At 35.1% G+C, this 17,714-nt stretch overlaps 1 protein-coding gene across 1 annotated transcript in view; it reads right to left on the bottom strand.

Moving 5' to 3' along the window:
* Positions 1-392: 392 nt before the first annotated feature.
* Positions 393-17,714, bottom strand: part of calcr (calcitonin receptor) — a 45,384-nt gene continuing 28,062 nt past the window's right edge. Inside the window, exons 11-17 of the mRNA XM_027175629.2 lie at positions 14,714-14,840; positions 12,792-12,945; positions 8,746-8,806; positions 7,946-8,012; positions 7,223-7,441; positions 7,096-7,137; positions 393-3,299 (exon numbers count right to left, since the gene is read on the bottom strand). Of these exons, the coding sequence (XP_027031430.1) occupies positions 3,111-3,299; positions 7,096-7,137; positions 7,223-7,441; positions 7,946-8,012; positions 8,746-8,806; positions 12,792-12,945; positions 14,714-14,840 (859 nt within the window). The 3' untranslated portion in view covers positions 393-3,110. The remainder of the gene's footprint in view (positions 3,300-7,095; positions 7,138-7,222; positions 7,442-7,945; positions 8,013-8,745; positions 8,807-12,791; positions 12,946-14,713; positions 14,841-17,714) is intronic.

Raw genomic sequence — 17,714 nt, 5'->3', positions numbered from 1 at the left:
TGCAGTTTGACATCCATTATCAGATCAGTAGCTGAACAAAATTAGTCAAGATGTTAGATCTTTAGGGTACAAAGTATTGTGATGAGAGAAATCTAAACATTACACAACTCTAAGAATTAGCGCTTTGAGTCTTAGGCACATGGACAGAAAATCTGTTAATATGTCCAGAAATCAGCAGGTAGGTCACTTACTACTATCTCTTTGAAAAGCAATATGTTATTAAGTATATTCATCTCCCTACTGAGATTATACAAAAACAATATTTTTGAAAAATTTTCTTTACAATTAATTCCTACCAAAGGTTTGATTGCCTAAGACTTCGGTATAATCAGCATCATTGCTATAGATTAAACATTTAAATCTAACTAAAAACGTTCATCTTTATGATAAGGTACAATTGAAAATTGATTTATTTTTTATGCTGAATATCAGAATGAATACTGCTTCTGTGCTTCTGTCCATTCTGAAGATGCAGCAGTACATAAATTAAAATGTTTCATTTGCATTTGATATCTGAGACCTAAATGAACAAAGTGACTTGACAGGTGATGTTTTCTGCAAGCTTGAAATGTTCAGTTGTATAGAGATGTAACATGCAGGCATCAACAAGTGGATTACATATAAAGAGATCTGAGAAAGAATACTGGCACCATGCATTAAAGCTTCAGTCAGGAATTCAAAACTGTTGATTACTGCACTGTTTAATATGCTGTTTTAGAACGAAGTGATTGTAGAGATGTTCTGAAAACAAAAACAACAACAAAAGAAATAAAAGTTCCTCATTTTTCAGGTGAATATGTAATTTTACACCAGTATTATAAAGAATCTGGGTGTATAGTATTATGTTAAACTTAATAAAATACTGTTTTCTCTAATTGTGTTCATTTTAACATTAAGTCATTAAACAAATTAATCACTGCATCAGTTGTTTATGATCTGGAGATATAATGAAGTATAAGCAACTTTAAGTAATAGTAATACAAATATTAAGAGATGAATAAAACTGCTTCAAAAATAACAATAGAAAATTCAATAACCATTAGTCTGAGAGTCTGATAGTCATATAGCCAGCCCATTTAGTCAACAGAAGACAAAAGTAATTGGCATTGGATGAATTTCTAAGAAAACCTTAGACTTATAATATGCTATATACTTTGATGAAGCATCATGATTTGCTGGGAGTATGTACACCATGATAAACCAACACCACACTGAGCTAGAAACATTTACATGGTAAATATCAGGTCCAGTATCCTGGCAGAAATCACAAAGAAATTTGACCCGTCAAGAGTGTTTTAAACTTTACAAACACAATAACACAATGCACATATACAAGCTAAACTTTACCCTTAAATTAAAAGAAGTACACTTGCAGGTCAGATGAAATGAATAACACCAAACTCTGAAAAACATGTTAAACATGGTGTACGAAGCAGCTCTTTCAATGCAGATGAAGAAAGGTTTTGGACAATAATGGCCTTGATCAAACAGAGTGCATACTTCAACATGAAAGTCAACACATATTCATTTAGACTTTCATTTTTGTGGTTTTAGAATGCATTTGCATCCTGGGTTTATAAATCAGCTTCAAACACTACTAAAAGTGATGTTCTTTTGTTTTCTATATTGTGACACAGACAGCAAAAAGTACAGCTGCTACAAACAGGAAAGTCAGAAATCTCACAACACAAGAAAAGAAAACCATCAGAAAAATAGAACTCCTCACCACTTACTTTGACACTTTAAAATTTAACCTGATGAGTTTATTTACAGGAATCCAGAACGTAGGCACAGAGGAACTTTTCCATATTTTAAAGACATTCACCCAGTGGCCCAAATCCTCTGGAGGATCATAGTTAGTCATTCAATTCCCAAAACTTATCAGTCTCTTGACATCCAGAAAACCAACACACCCTTTGGTTTCGGTGAAGCAACTTTTGTGGTTGTGAGTGTAGGTCCATAAAGTTCTAGTAGGGAGTAGCAGCTAAAATCTGTCACATTCTTCAGGAATGCCACCTCAGTGTTTGCCTCTTTAAAGCAGCAGAATGAAGAGAAAACATGTACATCACACACACACACACACACACACACACACACACACACACACACACACACACACACACACACACACACACACACACACACACACACACACAGTACAGTACTATTCAAAAATTTGGAATTACATATAAATTTGGAAGTAATATAAAAATCAATTTTAATATCATGCTACCACTCTTATAGCTTTATAAAATTCTATTTATTTGTAGAAAACCAAAAATAAAAATGTAGATATGTTTGTAATTATTAAGATGTACGTACAGCACTGTATGGCACTGAGAATATGCAGATCTTTAGATAGTATAATAAGAATGATCTAGATTCAAAAATTTTAAATAGCTTACTGAACATTTTCTAAATCAGTGATCAGTACTCAAGAGAAATGATTATGTAAGGATTAGAACATGGCAGGACACGCTGTTACAGGAAAATCATCAATGATGCGGTGGGGTGATGTAGCCTTACATTAAGTAGACGTACTGTTACCACCCTGAAGTTGATCATTTTCCATAAAGAGCATGTTCCAAAGAGGTAATCCTCATATAATGTAGCGATGTCTTAATGATCAGGGTTGTTCAATTTATTAAAGAATGACATTAATAAAATTAATCAACACCTGTTGACCAACAGTTTTTGAGAATTCACTACTGTTGTATAAACATAAATACTTTCTGCATATGATTTATCAATTCATAACACTGCTTTTTTTTTATAATATATTTAAAAAAACATTGAAAATATTTATGTGTATAATATATAGTTTATGATTTTAATAAATAAAATAATGTATTTTGAATATATAACAGATTATTCCAAACTTTTGAATGGTGGTGTACACTCCGTCACACGTCTCAGAGAGACATTGCTGCCACACACTTGTACTGTACTGGGTGTCATGTTGTCTCCCTGAGATGAGAGAATCTGCAAGGACTTCTCCAGTTTCCTTTGTTTCCTTCATTCCTATGGCATTCTTTGAAAATAATTGTCATATATTTCTCTGATGGTTTGTGCCTCAGGTGTAGATGTGTTTGAACTGGAGAGCCACATGTTCATGCTGAGTCATCGACATGTCTGCCGTTCAAGTGCTCACTGTTGTTGTCGTAGTGGAACATGAAAGCAGGCACCTCTGTGATGGACGTGGTGGTGTATGAAGTGGAACGCATGGACCAGTGTTCACGGCGTCGCTGACCCCACTGCACCTTGTACTGCATCCACTGCCGCTTCAGAGTAGCCTGAACCTGTAGGCGGAGGTCAGAAAGGTCACTTCTTGTTTAATCTATAGGTTGTTCTTTTTTTTTTATATTATTATTATGGTTGAAAACAGATTATATATGTAAAAACAAAGCAAGAAAGGAAAACAATGATAACTGACAGATAGGTAGGAAGAAATGAATTCAGATATGATGATGGGGTTAATGTTTTGACCCACTGAGGCAAAGGAAAGCTTGGAGATATTTAGAGAACAATGTGAATGGTCTTCAATGTAAAACATTTTGAGTTCCTTTATATCCTTAGATTTATTAGTATGAACTATCCTTTATGTGACTGTTTATGTTATCTTAATGCATCTTTGGGGTTAGAGCTATGGTGGAATCTCATCCTCCTGTCAGAGGCAATCAGTTTTTTTGTACTTATAGTAGTAATTCATGGTGCCATTTATTTGTAAAAGAACACTGCATCCAACCAGCTACAAAACATCATCATATACGTACACATTTTCCATGATTATATTTTAGGAGTGTTTTTTTTTTTTAAATTGGAAGGGAAGGTAATGTTTGTGTGTAACAAATATTTTATACCAGAAAGGCTAGGTCTTTCTGAAGAGACCCCATTATATTGTAGGTAAGTAAACATGACAAAATCAACCATTTTAAGAGTCAGTAAAGGCAAAGTATTGTGATGTGTCCTGCATGCCATACATTTGACTAAACTTTGAATAAGTTTAACAAAGCGCAAAGCCTAATACACAGAAAGCATAATAACAATACCCCAAAAGGAAATTAATCATGTTATATAAATCTCCTATAAAAAAAAGGAATTCTTGATTTTTTTTTGTGCTATAAATCATGTCCGCCATATTTTAGTGCTATACATGGTTGTGCAGGGATACTAGTGGAAACAGGGTCCAAACAGTACAAATCATTAGGCTGAGATAAACAAACATCCTCACAAAGGTTCATTTATCCCGTATGAGTGCCCCTTTTATCCTCTTGAAAGGAGATCTGTCTTTAGGACATGTCCAAATAGCTTACAAGCTCTCGATGATGCTGATGAGAGTTGGCTGCTCATGCATGAGCTAATAATTGACCCATTTTTCAGACCCACAAATAATTCTTCCTGTATAAATCAGGGGTTTGATGAGGGCTGCTAATTCACTGCATTTTTATACCTGCATGCTGAGCATTCAACTGCGACCTCTGTAATCACTGCATGATCTGCATTGTCCTCACTTTGTCATGTGCAAACTTTAGGTCTGCCAAATATATTTTTGCTGGTTAGACACTACCTGTCAGGTTTCAGAGCTCTGCTCACACAAATTGCCACCTTGCTGACCACAGATAATGTGTCTGACATTAATTGAATGTGTCTGGTCAGTTAATGCCCAGTGAAATGAGGGAACTTTTGATGAAGTCATTCTAACTCTTGACAGCTGCACATACAAGCCTGGGACAAGTTCAGTAGCTCATTGTGCAAAAGAAGTTACCAAGGTTCAGCTGAGTTAATTAATGGAACCCCTTAACAGAATGGACATTAATTATATTCATTACATTTAATAAACTTTACACCTAATAATACTCCGTCCAGGGTGTATCCTGCCTCGATGCCCGATGACGCCTGAGATAGGCACAGGCTCCCCGTGACCCGAGGTAGTTCGGATAAAGCGGTAGAAAATGTGTGAGTGAGTGAGTACACCTAATAATCCAAATATTCCACTCCATAATTAAATTTAATTAGAAAACTAAGAAAATAAGAATAAGAAAAACTCTTTTTCAAATAATTATTGTCTCTCAAAATATATATTGTATATATTGTCTCATTGATACCCTAAACAATGTTAGTACAAATAAATTGACATTAAGATTTGTGTGTTATGTCATTAAGCGGACCAAATATGCCCACTTGATTGGTTCCAAAAAGGTTTCTATATGTTCAAGGATATGGTTCAGGGGTATGAATAGCATTAAGTAGTTGCATTACTAATCATGTCATTGAAGGGTCCTTATAAGGATAGTAAGACAAACTACTCTGTGTGTGAGACAGACTACTACTGTGAGTGTGTTTAAGTATTTCACATTAAAGACCCAAGTGAAAAAAATTACACAGTGCTGTAATCCTTTAAAGTCATGGCAGTTTCCCAGTGGTGCGTGCTTTACCCAAAATGCTCTTTAGTTTCCCTAAAACTGACTGAAGTGGTTGCTCTTGTTATTCATCATTTTGTCAGCACTAGAGGAAAAAGTAACCTCAGGGATGTATGAGCCAGTGTGTTTGCAAAAAGTAGTTAAACCCAGAATTCTCCCAGAAACTAAGCACATGATTGGTAAATAAAATGCATCAACACAGTGTAAAACCGAGAATACGACTCAATCTGTATGTCAATCTTTTTGCTGTTCTTGCTCAAGAAAAAATTATCTGCCTACTATATGGACTACATTTACACATTTAATAGTACTTCATACAGTGTCATGTAATGTGTGTCCAGAATTAATTTTTTTATTATAGGCTGTGATAACAAAGGAAGCAAAATTCACAAAGAGCAGCATAAGCAGATTACTGAAAGACAATAAGTGGTTTAATGCTATATTACTAAGGTTAAATGTATATTAAGGAAAAATGCTGTTTTCAAAATATAGTAAAATCTGATTTCTAAATCCTGATATTTTTATTCAGTAATTCTTTGTAAAAAACTTGAACACACTGTCTTTCTTCATAATGTTAGAAGAATAAATCTAACTTGTAATAAAAAGGGCACATAATTATGTACTAAACAATAATATATAAAAATCTTAGTAAAACAGATTAATATTTTTATATGATTATTTATATTAATATATTTATATTTTATACTTAATTACATTTTTTAAGAAATATTTATTCCTATATAGAAATCCTACATTGTATATTACATGTGGAAACAATAGCCCCAATATTAAATGTTATAATGAAACCAGTTGGAAAATAGACAGCTAAGCTAAACGATTGCCTTATATTTACAAAGTGTCTTCCTGTGGTAATATTTCTGAGTCAGGATCTTGTACTAGAATGAAATATTTTGTCAGATGCTTATACAAACTCTGACAAATGTCTCATTTATTAATCATGTAACTGATATTACATTGTCCAGCTTAGACAAATTTGAACAGTACTGTGTGTTTTCTATAGTATTACTTATTCTATTATATGATGTATAGCTCATTATTTATTCATTCAGTCATGAAATATCTAGTAAGTGTTTTATACCATTCATGGTCAGGGAGGATTCTGAGGAAATCAAAAGAACATTGGGGATAAGATGGGAATACACCCTAGATAAGATAAGATAACACACATATACGCTTTTACACACTCTTCACACCTAGGGACAATTTAGTGTAGCCATTTCAGCTACAGGCATGGTTTTGGGAGGTTAGAGGAAATCAGAGAACCTGGAATAACCCACACTGGTACAGACTTAAAACACTCAGTAACTGGTGTTAAAGACTGAACAGAGGAGCTTGCTGCAGCAAAGCAACAATGCTTCCCAGTGTGACATACTGCTTATTATTTCTATTTATTTTATGCAGGTGCTTCCACAGAAACAATATTCACATAATACTAACTTCTTAACTTAAAAGTAGATCGCAGTCAAAAAGTCATTTTATGTGCTGTATGTAGGTAAAATTCGCATTTAGATAATAAAAATGATCTAGAGTTCTTTAAAATGAGAAATTAACTTTACATAATTCTTAGTAAATAACCAACAGATTTCTGTGCAAAGCTTGAGAGTCATTTCACTCAAGAGATACTATCAGGGTGGGGTGTTTCCATATTGCTTACCTCTCCATTGAAGAAGCAGAATATTGTTGCCACCAACAAGCCCTTAAATTTGGAAAAAAGAATAAAGTCACTATTTAAACACTTCATCCAACCACAAACAACACAGCCAAATATGTATCTCATTTACCTGGTAATGCAGTAGTATGTGCATGATATAGTCATATACTTCTCCGGCCAAACGGTTTTCTGGCCTCCATGGAAATATGACAAATTGGATTCCTAACAAGGGCACGAGAATAAGGGTGGCTCGTACTGCTTTCATGTACATGTTGGACTCTGCACGATGAGTATCCTTCAGCTTCATCACCAAAACCCTCACTATGTTCAGCAGAAAGAACAAGTTCACCTATGAAGAAACCATAACATCCATTAACATCCACACATTTAAGAAATATTTCTGAGAATCAGCTCTCTGTATTTTAATCTAAAATCTACAAAAAGCTTGTTTTACCCTCTGTGAAAAAGATTTTTATTGAAATAGCATTTATAAATATTAAGAAATTGGTATGTTCAGAAGGATAATAGTCACTTCCAGAATTATTGTCATTCTTCATTAAAAGTAAAAGTAAAAAAACAAGTAAAAACAATACACAATAGAAAAAAAAAATTATTAAGCAGTATTTCTTTTTTTTTTTACTCATTTCTAGTTTGATATTGTCTTGTATACATTTATTATTATTATTATTATTATTATTATTATTATTATTATTATTATTATTATTATTATTATACTACAAATACTACATAGATTTGACATTGCTTAAAACACCTGTAATTTGTGTAGATTCAGTAATAGCAAAATAAAATAGATAAATGGGGAGGTGACATTTTATTAAAGATGAACACTCACTAATAAAGCTGCCACAATGGGTCCATGAACCACATACAACAGATGGGTCTCCACGCTCATCCAGCAACTGGTAGAACAAGAGAGTGAAGAGTGAAGCTTGCATCATATAAAGCTTACAGACCAAGGCCAGTACTTTGGTTTTGATATATATGGAAGACTTTAGAGTTTGAGAACAAAACATGAATGACACAATAAATCAGAATTTCAGCTTTGACCTCTTGATATTTATATTGTGTTGTGTTGTACAACTTTAGAAATGACACTATTTGGTGGGTGTATCCTTGTTGCTTATTGCTTGATTGTAAACAATTAACTCTGAATGTCTCCTCTTGGTTTGAGATATGGTTTTTACCTGTAAAGACTATATTTGTTGTTAAGCCAATGAGAAAAGCAAGCCAGATATAAAACCAACAGACCGACAGATATGAAATAGACTGACCCAGGACAGAAAATAGAATGCACTACTTTGGTGATGTCAGTTGGTTGCCAATTTGATGCAGTTATTGCAAGCAATGTATATGCAACCAAATCTAAGTGTTGTTTAATTTACGACTGTCTTTTGGTAGACTTAGCCATGGTCTAAGCTGTTAGAGGCAAATATCAGGAAATCAAATCTAAGATCTCTATTGTCTCATATTCATATTTTGATCATAAACCTAAATGCCTTCAGCGTAAAGCAAAAAAGTGACTGGCTTTGCTGCTCCACTATGTTCACAGGGGACTGACTGTATGTGCCCACTGAGTCAGAATCTACTTAGTATTTATAGCACAGAGCAAAAGAAAAAAAAATCATTACTCACTTGTCATCAAAATACTTTTTTCTTGCCACTGCATGGATAGAGGCAGGCACCAAGGGAAAGCCTTTTAAGTAACACAGACATGTTGTCAACACTGTTAGTATATCAATGAAAAAAAAGTCATTTTTCACGAATGCTAAGAGCTGTCAAGGTGCATAATAACAAATAATTACTTTGTTCACAGTTTCAGAATATTTATTATTATTATTATTATTATTATTATTATTATTATTATTATTATTATAAATAGCACAAACACCCACTGTTATTTATTATGAGTTTAAAATAAGACACTAAATATTACACACTTTAATGGATAGCATTACACTTATCTGTCATTAACACTATGGAATAAATTAATCAATTATCTATGATGCATTATCCATTAATGACAGTATAATACTTTATTTTATATTATTTTATTTTTAATTTGTTCCAAGGGGAGCACATTATGATCCACATATTGGTAATATGTTAATACTTAACTAATGCATTCATATTCCTGAATTAATAAATTCAATGATCTTTGGTGAAGCCATACACATCAACAGCCTGAATAGCAATTAGTAATGGTAATAAGTACGTATTAATGTCTTGTTAAATTATTCTGTTAATTATTTTCATGACTTGCAGTAATAAAGATAATTTACATAATGGAATTGTCTGCAATGTATATAAATCCAAATTATATTAAAATTTTATTTTATTGCAATTCTATTCTTAGTATATTTTTATTCTTATTGATTCTTTTTTTTATGATGCCTACAGTGAATATAGCATTTCACTACACATATGGGTGTAAATATATATTTAGAATTAGAATTTGAGGTTTGAGACACTTGTATTTTTGTTTTACAGTATAAAAAAACCTTAAAAGTCTAGTTTGCTTTAAACATCATTGCGAACGTAAAGATAAAAAATTAATGTTAATAATATTAATGGGACTGTTATAGTAATATACTAGTATTACTAAATAATAGTAATTAATTTAATTACGTTCATTGAGTTAATGAGACATTGATACCTCACTGACTAGTTATATAAAACTCAAAGGCTGTTAAAGTGTAAGCTTCATTATTTCCTAATGCACAAAATATAAGTGCATGTTTTAATTCATTTTTATAAAAACTGTAGTTAAGTATTAACATAGTATAGTCTTTATTGGCCAAGTCAAATACTGTCCAACAATATTCCATCTTTAAACTGTTTCCTATTCACACCTAAATTGTCCACTTTATCTTCTTTATCTTTTCCCCCCTTTAACAATCAGAACTGCTGAAAAACACTAGCTATTTCCAATAAGTTGTCATAATAACAATGCACATGTTAATGCAATGAGTGAACCAGGATGAATTAAGACAAGATGCTGAAGATGGCACATTTGAAAGTACACAATGTTTTCTGTCTAACTTATCAGGGTTTGCAGAATGGTTCAATGCTCTTTTGGTGAAATTCCCAAGATGGAACATTCAAGAAATGGCAAAGGAAATAAATTACACAGCAACGTCTGATACAACCTCAAGGTCATTGTGGTAAGATTAAATTTTCCTGTTAACAACCAAAGGTCTTTGACTTTCAGTTTTGTGTTTATATTGCAATGCTGGATTACTTGATGTTCAATTTGCAAAAATAAAATCATGTGACTAACACCTTCAAATATTTAACAATTCACATAACACTTTCTGTGAGATATGTAATGAAGGGAGGGAGATGCTGATGTTTGGATATTTTCTCACGTTAAATCCAACGACCATTTTCTTTAATTCTTAATACTTGTGCAAAAATGCACATAGATATGTTCTGTGTTTTGTGGCATGTGTTGCTAAGACAATACATGATGTGTGACACATAGCGTTGCAGCTGCACTTGCCTCTCCTTACACTATCTTCAACCAAAAACATTAAAGACACCAGCAATTCAAATCAAGAAAAAACAGCATAGCCCACATTTATACTTCAGCAGATAGTTTAAAGGTTTCTGCTTTCTATGTGAATGATGTTTGATGCTGCATTCCAGGGATTGCCATTTGAAGGACTGCACCATGGATACAGACACATAAAAGTATTTCATCAGACTGAACCACGCACTCAAAAAATATTGTCAAGTCAATAAACATATGAAAATTAAATGGCCATTTTTCACTTTGATTTGTTTCTTTTTAAAGAGCTGGCTCAGCTTCTACAGCAGACCCTCTGTGGTGTTTTATCTAATAACATACATTTTTATTAAATTCAGATTATTTAGCTAAAGGCAGTTCTGTCCTTTGAGAAAAGATTTTACTAATTTCATTCATTCATGGCTTGTTGCAAGAATTTGGATTTAGTGTAATGCTGAGCATGACTGTTCTAGCTGTCTGTATAAAACTGACTAAACGTTTATGCCTAATTACTCTCTCTCTCACTCTCACTCATTTTCTATCGCTTTATCCGAGCTTCTCGGGTCACGGGGAGCCTGTGCCTATCTCAGGCGTCATCGGGCATCGAGGCAGGATACACCCTGGACGGAGTGCCAACCCATCGCAGGGCACACACACACTCTCATTCACTCACACACTCACACACTACGGACACTACGGACAATTTTCCAGAGATGCCAATCAACCTACCATGCATGTCTTTGGACCGGGGGAGGAAACCGGAGTACCCGGAGGAAACCCCTGAGGCACGGGGAGAACATGCAAACTCCACTCACACAAGGCAGAGGCGGGAATCGAACCCCGACCCTGGAGGTGTGAGGCGAACGTGCTAACCACTAAGCCACCGTGCCCCCCCCATGCCTAATTAATTCATTAATAAATCCTTTAAGTAAGTGAAGTTTTTATGCAGTTTATGTGCAGGTATGTGACGGTTCTACTATGCACACAGTTTTTACTATATATCTCTAGTGGTCTGTAAAAACCCATCAGATGTTAAAAAGGCAAAATTTCCAAAAAAAAAGTTGAAAATGTAGGTAGTGTCAAATAATACACATTTACATGATAGAGATTAATGCACCAGAATGTGTAACTGTAGGTTGAAACAATATTCAGGTTGATAGACATGTATTTCCATAAGATATGTCATTGTAATTAATCTAATGCACTGAATACATCCTGAGGTACATTATAGCTGTCTGTATGTCTTATGTGTTACTGCACAGGTACACTATTAAAGGGACATTATATAAAATAGGTCGTTATTCACTTCTGGCTTGTAGCATTGTGCTCAGCAGCAAAATAATCAGTTGAATTAGTATTTGTACATGCATTAGGGATTTTAATGAATAGTTAAGTAACACATTCCCTAATCACAGCTGTGAGGATGTCAACTATTCAGGGCAGAGGAAGAAAAACAGTGCTGCAAATGGCAAAGAATGCAAGATAAATGTACATTGTTAGCCTGAAATATTGTAAATCGAATGAATACAATTTAAGATTCATCTGCATGCTGTTTAAGACTTTTTTAAATTAGTTTTTTTTCTTTCACTGTAAAAGAATGTTATCTTTCTTCTGATGTTCTGTTAAATGAAGAAGTGTGAATGAAAACCAGAATTGCCCCTCCCAGACTTATTTTCCTTGTCCTTAATTAAAATACAAATAAAATCATCTCATTATTGCATAGTGAGTTCCTTCAGGACCAGCACTGCACAGAAGAGCTCATTTTGAATGTCACTATCCAGCTCCACTCGGGCCACTTTTAAGTGTTGCTGTCAAACCTGGTTTCAAGCCTTTCAGTATAGGTTTTCAGACTTGTTTTTGAAAGTTGTACAACGCAATTCAACTCCCCGGTCATTTTCAGCCTGGGAAAACATCCCAGACGCTGACGTAGACATAGCACCATCCACTGGAACAAGAGTGGTCACTGAGTTAAGAGGACAGGGCTGTGTTGATGAATATTAGCCTCTGCTTACTGTATGTACTCCTCTTGGTCACTGGCTCCGTTCTCTGTCAGTGTTGCCTCCTGATTTACTCTAAACCCACCTCAGTATATATAGAATAATACTCAAATGAATGAGAAAGGCTGGTTCAGAAGCATGACCCGTGTTTGGATTTGCTCTGTGTTGAAACTCACCCCAACCTAAGAGATAATACCAGTGAAGATGCTGCTCCTCAGCGAAAACTGCCACCACAATAAGAGTATGCAGATAGATGCCCTCACACAGCATCCAGAAGTAGTTACAGCCCAGTATGTACATGTGGAAGAACTGTAGTACCTTACAACCAACCTACAGCAGCACAGAGGAGAGAAGGAAGAAGTAAAACATGTCTTTACATTTAAGGAAGAACAATTTATATTACTAAACCCTGAAGAATATTGTGGGCTTAAGTGTTTCAGACAGCGCTCAGTCCTTAAAAGCTCTCTGTTTGTACAAAAACAACTAAAACATGTCAGTTGGATGGCATTCACACAAATGCTTATGTTTCTAACTGCTGGCAAACAGCTACCTTATCAGCAACAGAGCTATAACAACTACTGTATAAGCACTTTACGCATATAAATACTGATTTAAATACTGAAATTCTCCATTCTGTCTTCCTTTCCATAATCCAGCTATTATACAGCATATGCTGTATAGTGTGGTCGAAACGGTCACCATGTTCCCAGGCTGCTACTCATAACATCTTGATTTGGACACATTAACAAGATTTAGAGCCCTTGTCCTTCTATAACAGCTTCTTTAATACTTGAACAAATTGATTAATACATGCTGGGAATTTTCAAACTGAAAAATGTGGTTGTTTCCTTGTCCACAGTGTTTTATGAGCAGTAATAATTTCTAATGCAGACTGACCAGATAGGCCAGGGTTTCAGCAGATCTAATGAGACCAGGCTGAATTTTTGAGCATGGTGAACAGGGAGGAAATCACTAGTGTTGGACCAATAAACAAGAATACTGTAAAGTTAAAACAGAAAGGATTGAACAGAGCAGTCTAATGTAAAGTTAGTATAAGCATTATAGTATAAATTGTAAAACAATTTACAACAGAATACCTTGTAAATTCTTGTGAGTTTTCAGAACTTCTGTCAACCACGTTTAACTGCTCTATAACACAACGGACTAAAGAAGGGAGACTAAAGCTGAGCTCAGAATCTGCTGAACAATCTGACTAACAGGCATGTGTTTGGATTGGAGCTCAGTGCTGTCAGTCTGACTTGCAGTCAGAGGTCAGAATGAAATGAAAGCTAGCTGCAGAGTTTACTACATGGTTTAAATGTGAGGTCTTTTCCTTTAAAAGAACACAACAGTCTGTGTAGGAGCAAAAGTGAGATTAAATGCAGACTGAATTGATTTTAAATTCTGACCTCACAACTGCACTTTGCTCCATTTTATTCCATAATATTACACCACTAGGCTTTACTCTAACCTGCCAGCAAATATAGATTAAACAATACATCTACCTACATACCTCTTTCCTTTTCTTTTTCCATTCTCTCTCTCTCTCTCTCTCTCTCTCTCTCTCTCTCTCTCTCTCTCTCTCTCTCTCTCTCTCTCTCTCTCTCTCTCTTAGTTTTCTCAATTTTCCTTCCTTCCTTCCTTCCTTCCTTCCTTCCTTTCTTCCTTCCTTCCTCTTTCCCTCCCTTCCTCAATCCTTCCCACCCTTCCTCCCACCCTCCCTCCCCCCTCCCTCCCTCCCCCCCTCCAGGATGATATTCATGGTGCATATAAATAGAATAGCCTCCTAAATAAACACAGAGCTGCATTTAATCATTAGACAAATTCCTGTATCAAGATTACAGACACACACACACACACACACACACACACACACACACACACACACACACACACACACACACACACACACACACACACACACACACACACACGCATGCACGCACGCACACACACACAGAAGGAGTTCAAACAGCTGGAGCCATGTTATATACACATTTAACACCTATTAGAAAAACAGTGTGTGAAATACTCCATGCACTCACTACAGAGCATGTGTAAGTGCTGAGATCTGTGATCTGTGCTTCAGGGTTCTTACCGGGTTCCTCTCCACAACTTTAGGGTTGCTGACCACACATGTGAGGTTGATTATAGTGAAGGCGGAATTGAGCACATAAGAGCAGAACAGATTCTTGTGCAAGGTGATCCTTTGACAGCTTAGACTCCTAGCAATACAAATCCAGACAATAATAAAATAAACTTAAAAATCACTCATTTAAAAATAAAAAGTCATAGAAACTTACATGGCTACACACTACACAATTACACACTGATTTACAGTAAGGTGCAGAGCCAAACAATGCAGACCTTTGCTTTTACTGTCAAATAGTGAATATTACAGGATTATTGAAGCTCAAAATAAAACATATTGAAATAATTATTATGTTCATGTCTCCTACTTGTGTTGCATGAGTTTTAATTGGGTGGAAAAATGTTTTATTTGCAATATAATTGAAGCAAAGAAATGTCTACAATTTACCATACAAGCACAATGTGGAATCCTTAATGCACTAAGCAGAAAAATAAATCTCAAAACCCCCGGCAAGACTATCCTGGCTCCTGTTAGTCTAATGCGATTATCAGATGCTACCTGTACTATCCTTTGTGCAAAGTAACATTAAATCATACAAACCTAAACTTAAACTGTCTAATGGGAGATATTCTAGGATAAAGATTCTACTAAATAAAATAACATGTCATACAGATTTCTACTACTGCTAACAAGTATCAGTCAGTACCAAGTTTATTTTAAATGTAAATATAAATGTTTTTAATAGGTTACAGATATAAGTACTTCTAGTGTCCTTTCTTCTGTGTTAAATAAATGTCTCCTTATAAAAATATGTATAATATATATATGAATATTTTTCACATTTTACTTTTTTTAAATAAAATAAAATGTTTTATTAATTTTTGTTTATTATTAGTCCTATATTATGTGCCACATAATAAATATGATAACATTATAACAAGTACATTATTCAAACCTATGTAATGCCTTAAGAATTTAAAATGTTGTAGCATAAAGTAGAATACATGTCAACATTCATTCATTCATTTTCTACCGCTTATCTGAACGTCTCGGGTCACGGGGAGCCTGTGCCTATCTCAGGCGTCATCGGGCATCAAGGCAGGATACACCCTGGACCGAGTGCCAACCCATCGCAGGGCACACACTCTCTCATTATGGACAATTTTCCAGAGATGCCAATCAACCTACCATGCATGTCTTTGGACCGGGGGAGGAAACCGGAGTACCCGGAGGAAACCCCCGAGGCACGGGGAGAACATGCAGACTCCACACACACAAGGCGGAGGCGGGAATCGAACCCCCAACCCTGGAGGCGTGAGGCAAACGTGCTAACCACTAAGCCACTGTGCCTCCCTTACGTCAACATGAAAAAATGAAAGTCTAGGTGAATGATTTACACCTAGATTATTGCAAAAAAAAGGTATTTATTTTAGAAAGAAAAATAAAAGCCACTTGCTGCTAAGAGATTAGGCTTGCTGCTCTATAATTATCCAAGCAGAGAAAAACACATTAACATAATTATGAGGCAGAAGCAACTAACTCGGGTTATACAGATGGTGGTTTGTTAACAACTGTCTCGGTTAGTTTCAGCAAGCCAGCAAACGAAAAAAATGCATGGCAAAAATACAACAAATCCTGCCCATAAGAAGACTCCCATTCACATGACCTCACCCTTATAGGCCACAAAAATCAGCTGCCTTGTGTAATACTGTTCTTGGAAGACTGGCAAGACCTGAGGGAAAACTGTGCTGATTTTCCAAACTGAATCACACATTTCTAACCAATCTCTTCTGGCAATGATCAGGGTGGGGCATAAATAAAAGCCTTGTGCTGTGGTGTAACGTCACATTCCTTTGTAAACACCACATCTGGATGCAATAAAGTAACATTTAAACCTTGGGGAGATAAAATAATACATTCACATTTAGCAATACCATGCACAACAAAGTGCAAGCCTCAGCTATCCATCATTAAAATTCAACACTTTTTTTTTTTACATTTTCAACACCGCTGTAACCACTCCTCCCATTTATTCCCAACTCTGCCTTTCATCTCCTGTCAGTCCTATATTTCTCTTTTGGAATTCCAGCCTAATGTCTCTAGGTTCTTTCCCTCCTACAGTTCCTGACCATCCTCATATCACAGTCATCAATCAATGTATAGACCCTGCAGATGCAAATTACAACAGTAAATACAAAAAGAGCATGTTTACAACTTTACCACATGGGCAGAGGAAGCATTCACTTCATTGCCAAATGGCTTTTCATTAACTACACTAACTGTCCTTTGTTTTAGTGTCCTTGGAGATATGAGGTTTGATTTTGCAGCCGAACCGACATGCAGATTATATAAGAGAAGCGATTTTGGGCTCTTTCTGGTCTTCTTGCTAATGGGTTATTGCTATTTCAAAAAGTGTGAAAAAATTTCAAAAACATTTAAAAAGTATGACAGAAACAAACTGAAACCATGGATGTATAGCTGTGTACTGAGTATGGTGACCTTTTGTTTTTACCAAGAACAATTGTTATATATCTGTAAACTATATCATGTGAATCAAGCCACGAAATTGAGTTTGCTTGACTAACCATTTATCAAAGTTATGAGGGAAACCAAGTCAGCATGAAATGACGATGTCAAAAACCTGCTAAACACGTTTGGTGTCAATAGGCTTATAACCAGTCAGCTAAACTAATGGACAACAAGGATTAGCAAGGAATAAATCCTGAAACTAAGAAATAAGGTTTTGAATGCAGAACCAGTTGAGTTGGAAAGAGTGAACTTTTAATCCATTCAACTGCAGTTTAAGCTGTTAGACCTTTGCAATGATTTTTATAAGTTTGTATTGACATTTCTCTGAATGTGATGAACTTAAATATCGATCTTCGACAGACATGGAAACTAAGTAGGCCTATTAAAAATATCACAAAAATGTGACAAACGTGGCAGTTCAGTATGGCACTGAGCTACTTTATTGTGAACAAACCTCCATCTTTTCATGTTAATGGTG

This window comes from Tachysurus fulvidraco, chromosome 24 (assembly GCF_022655615.1).
Source record: "Tachysurus fulvidraco isolate hzauxx_2018 chromosome 24, HZAU_PFXX_2.0, whole genome shotgun sequence".
Classification (NCBI taxonomy): Eukaryota; Metazoa; Chordata; class Actinopteri; order Siluriformes; family Bagridae; genus Tachysurus; species Tachysurus fulvidraco.
Note: the sequence above shows the minus strand (reverse complement) of the source record. Positions and strands in the feature narration are given on the sequence as shown.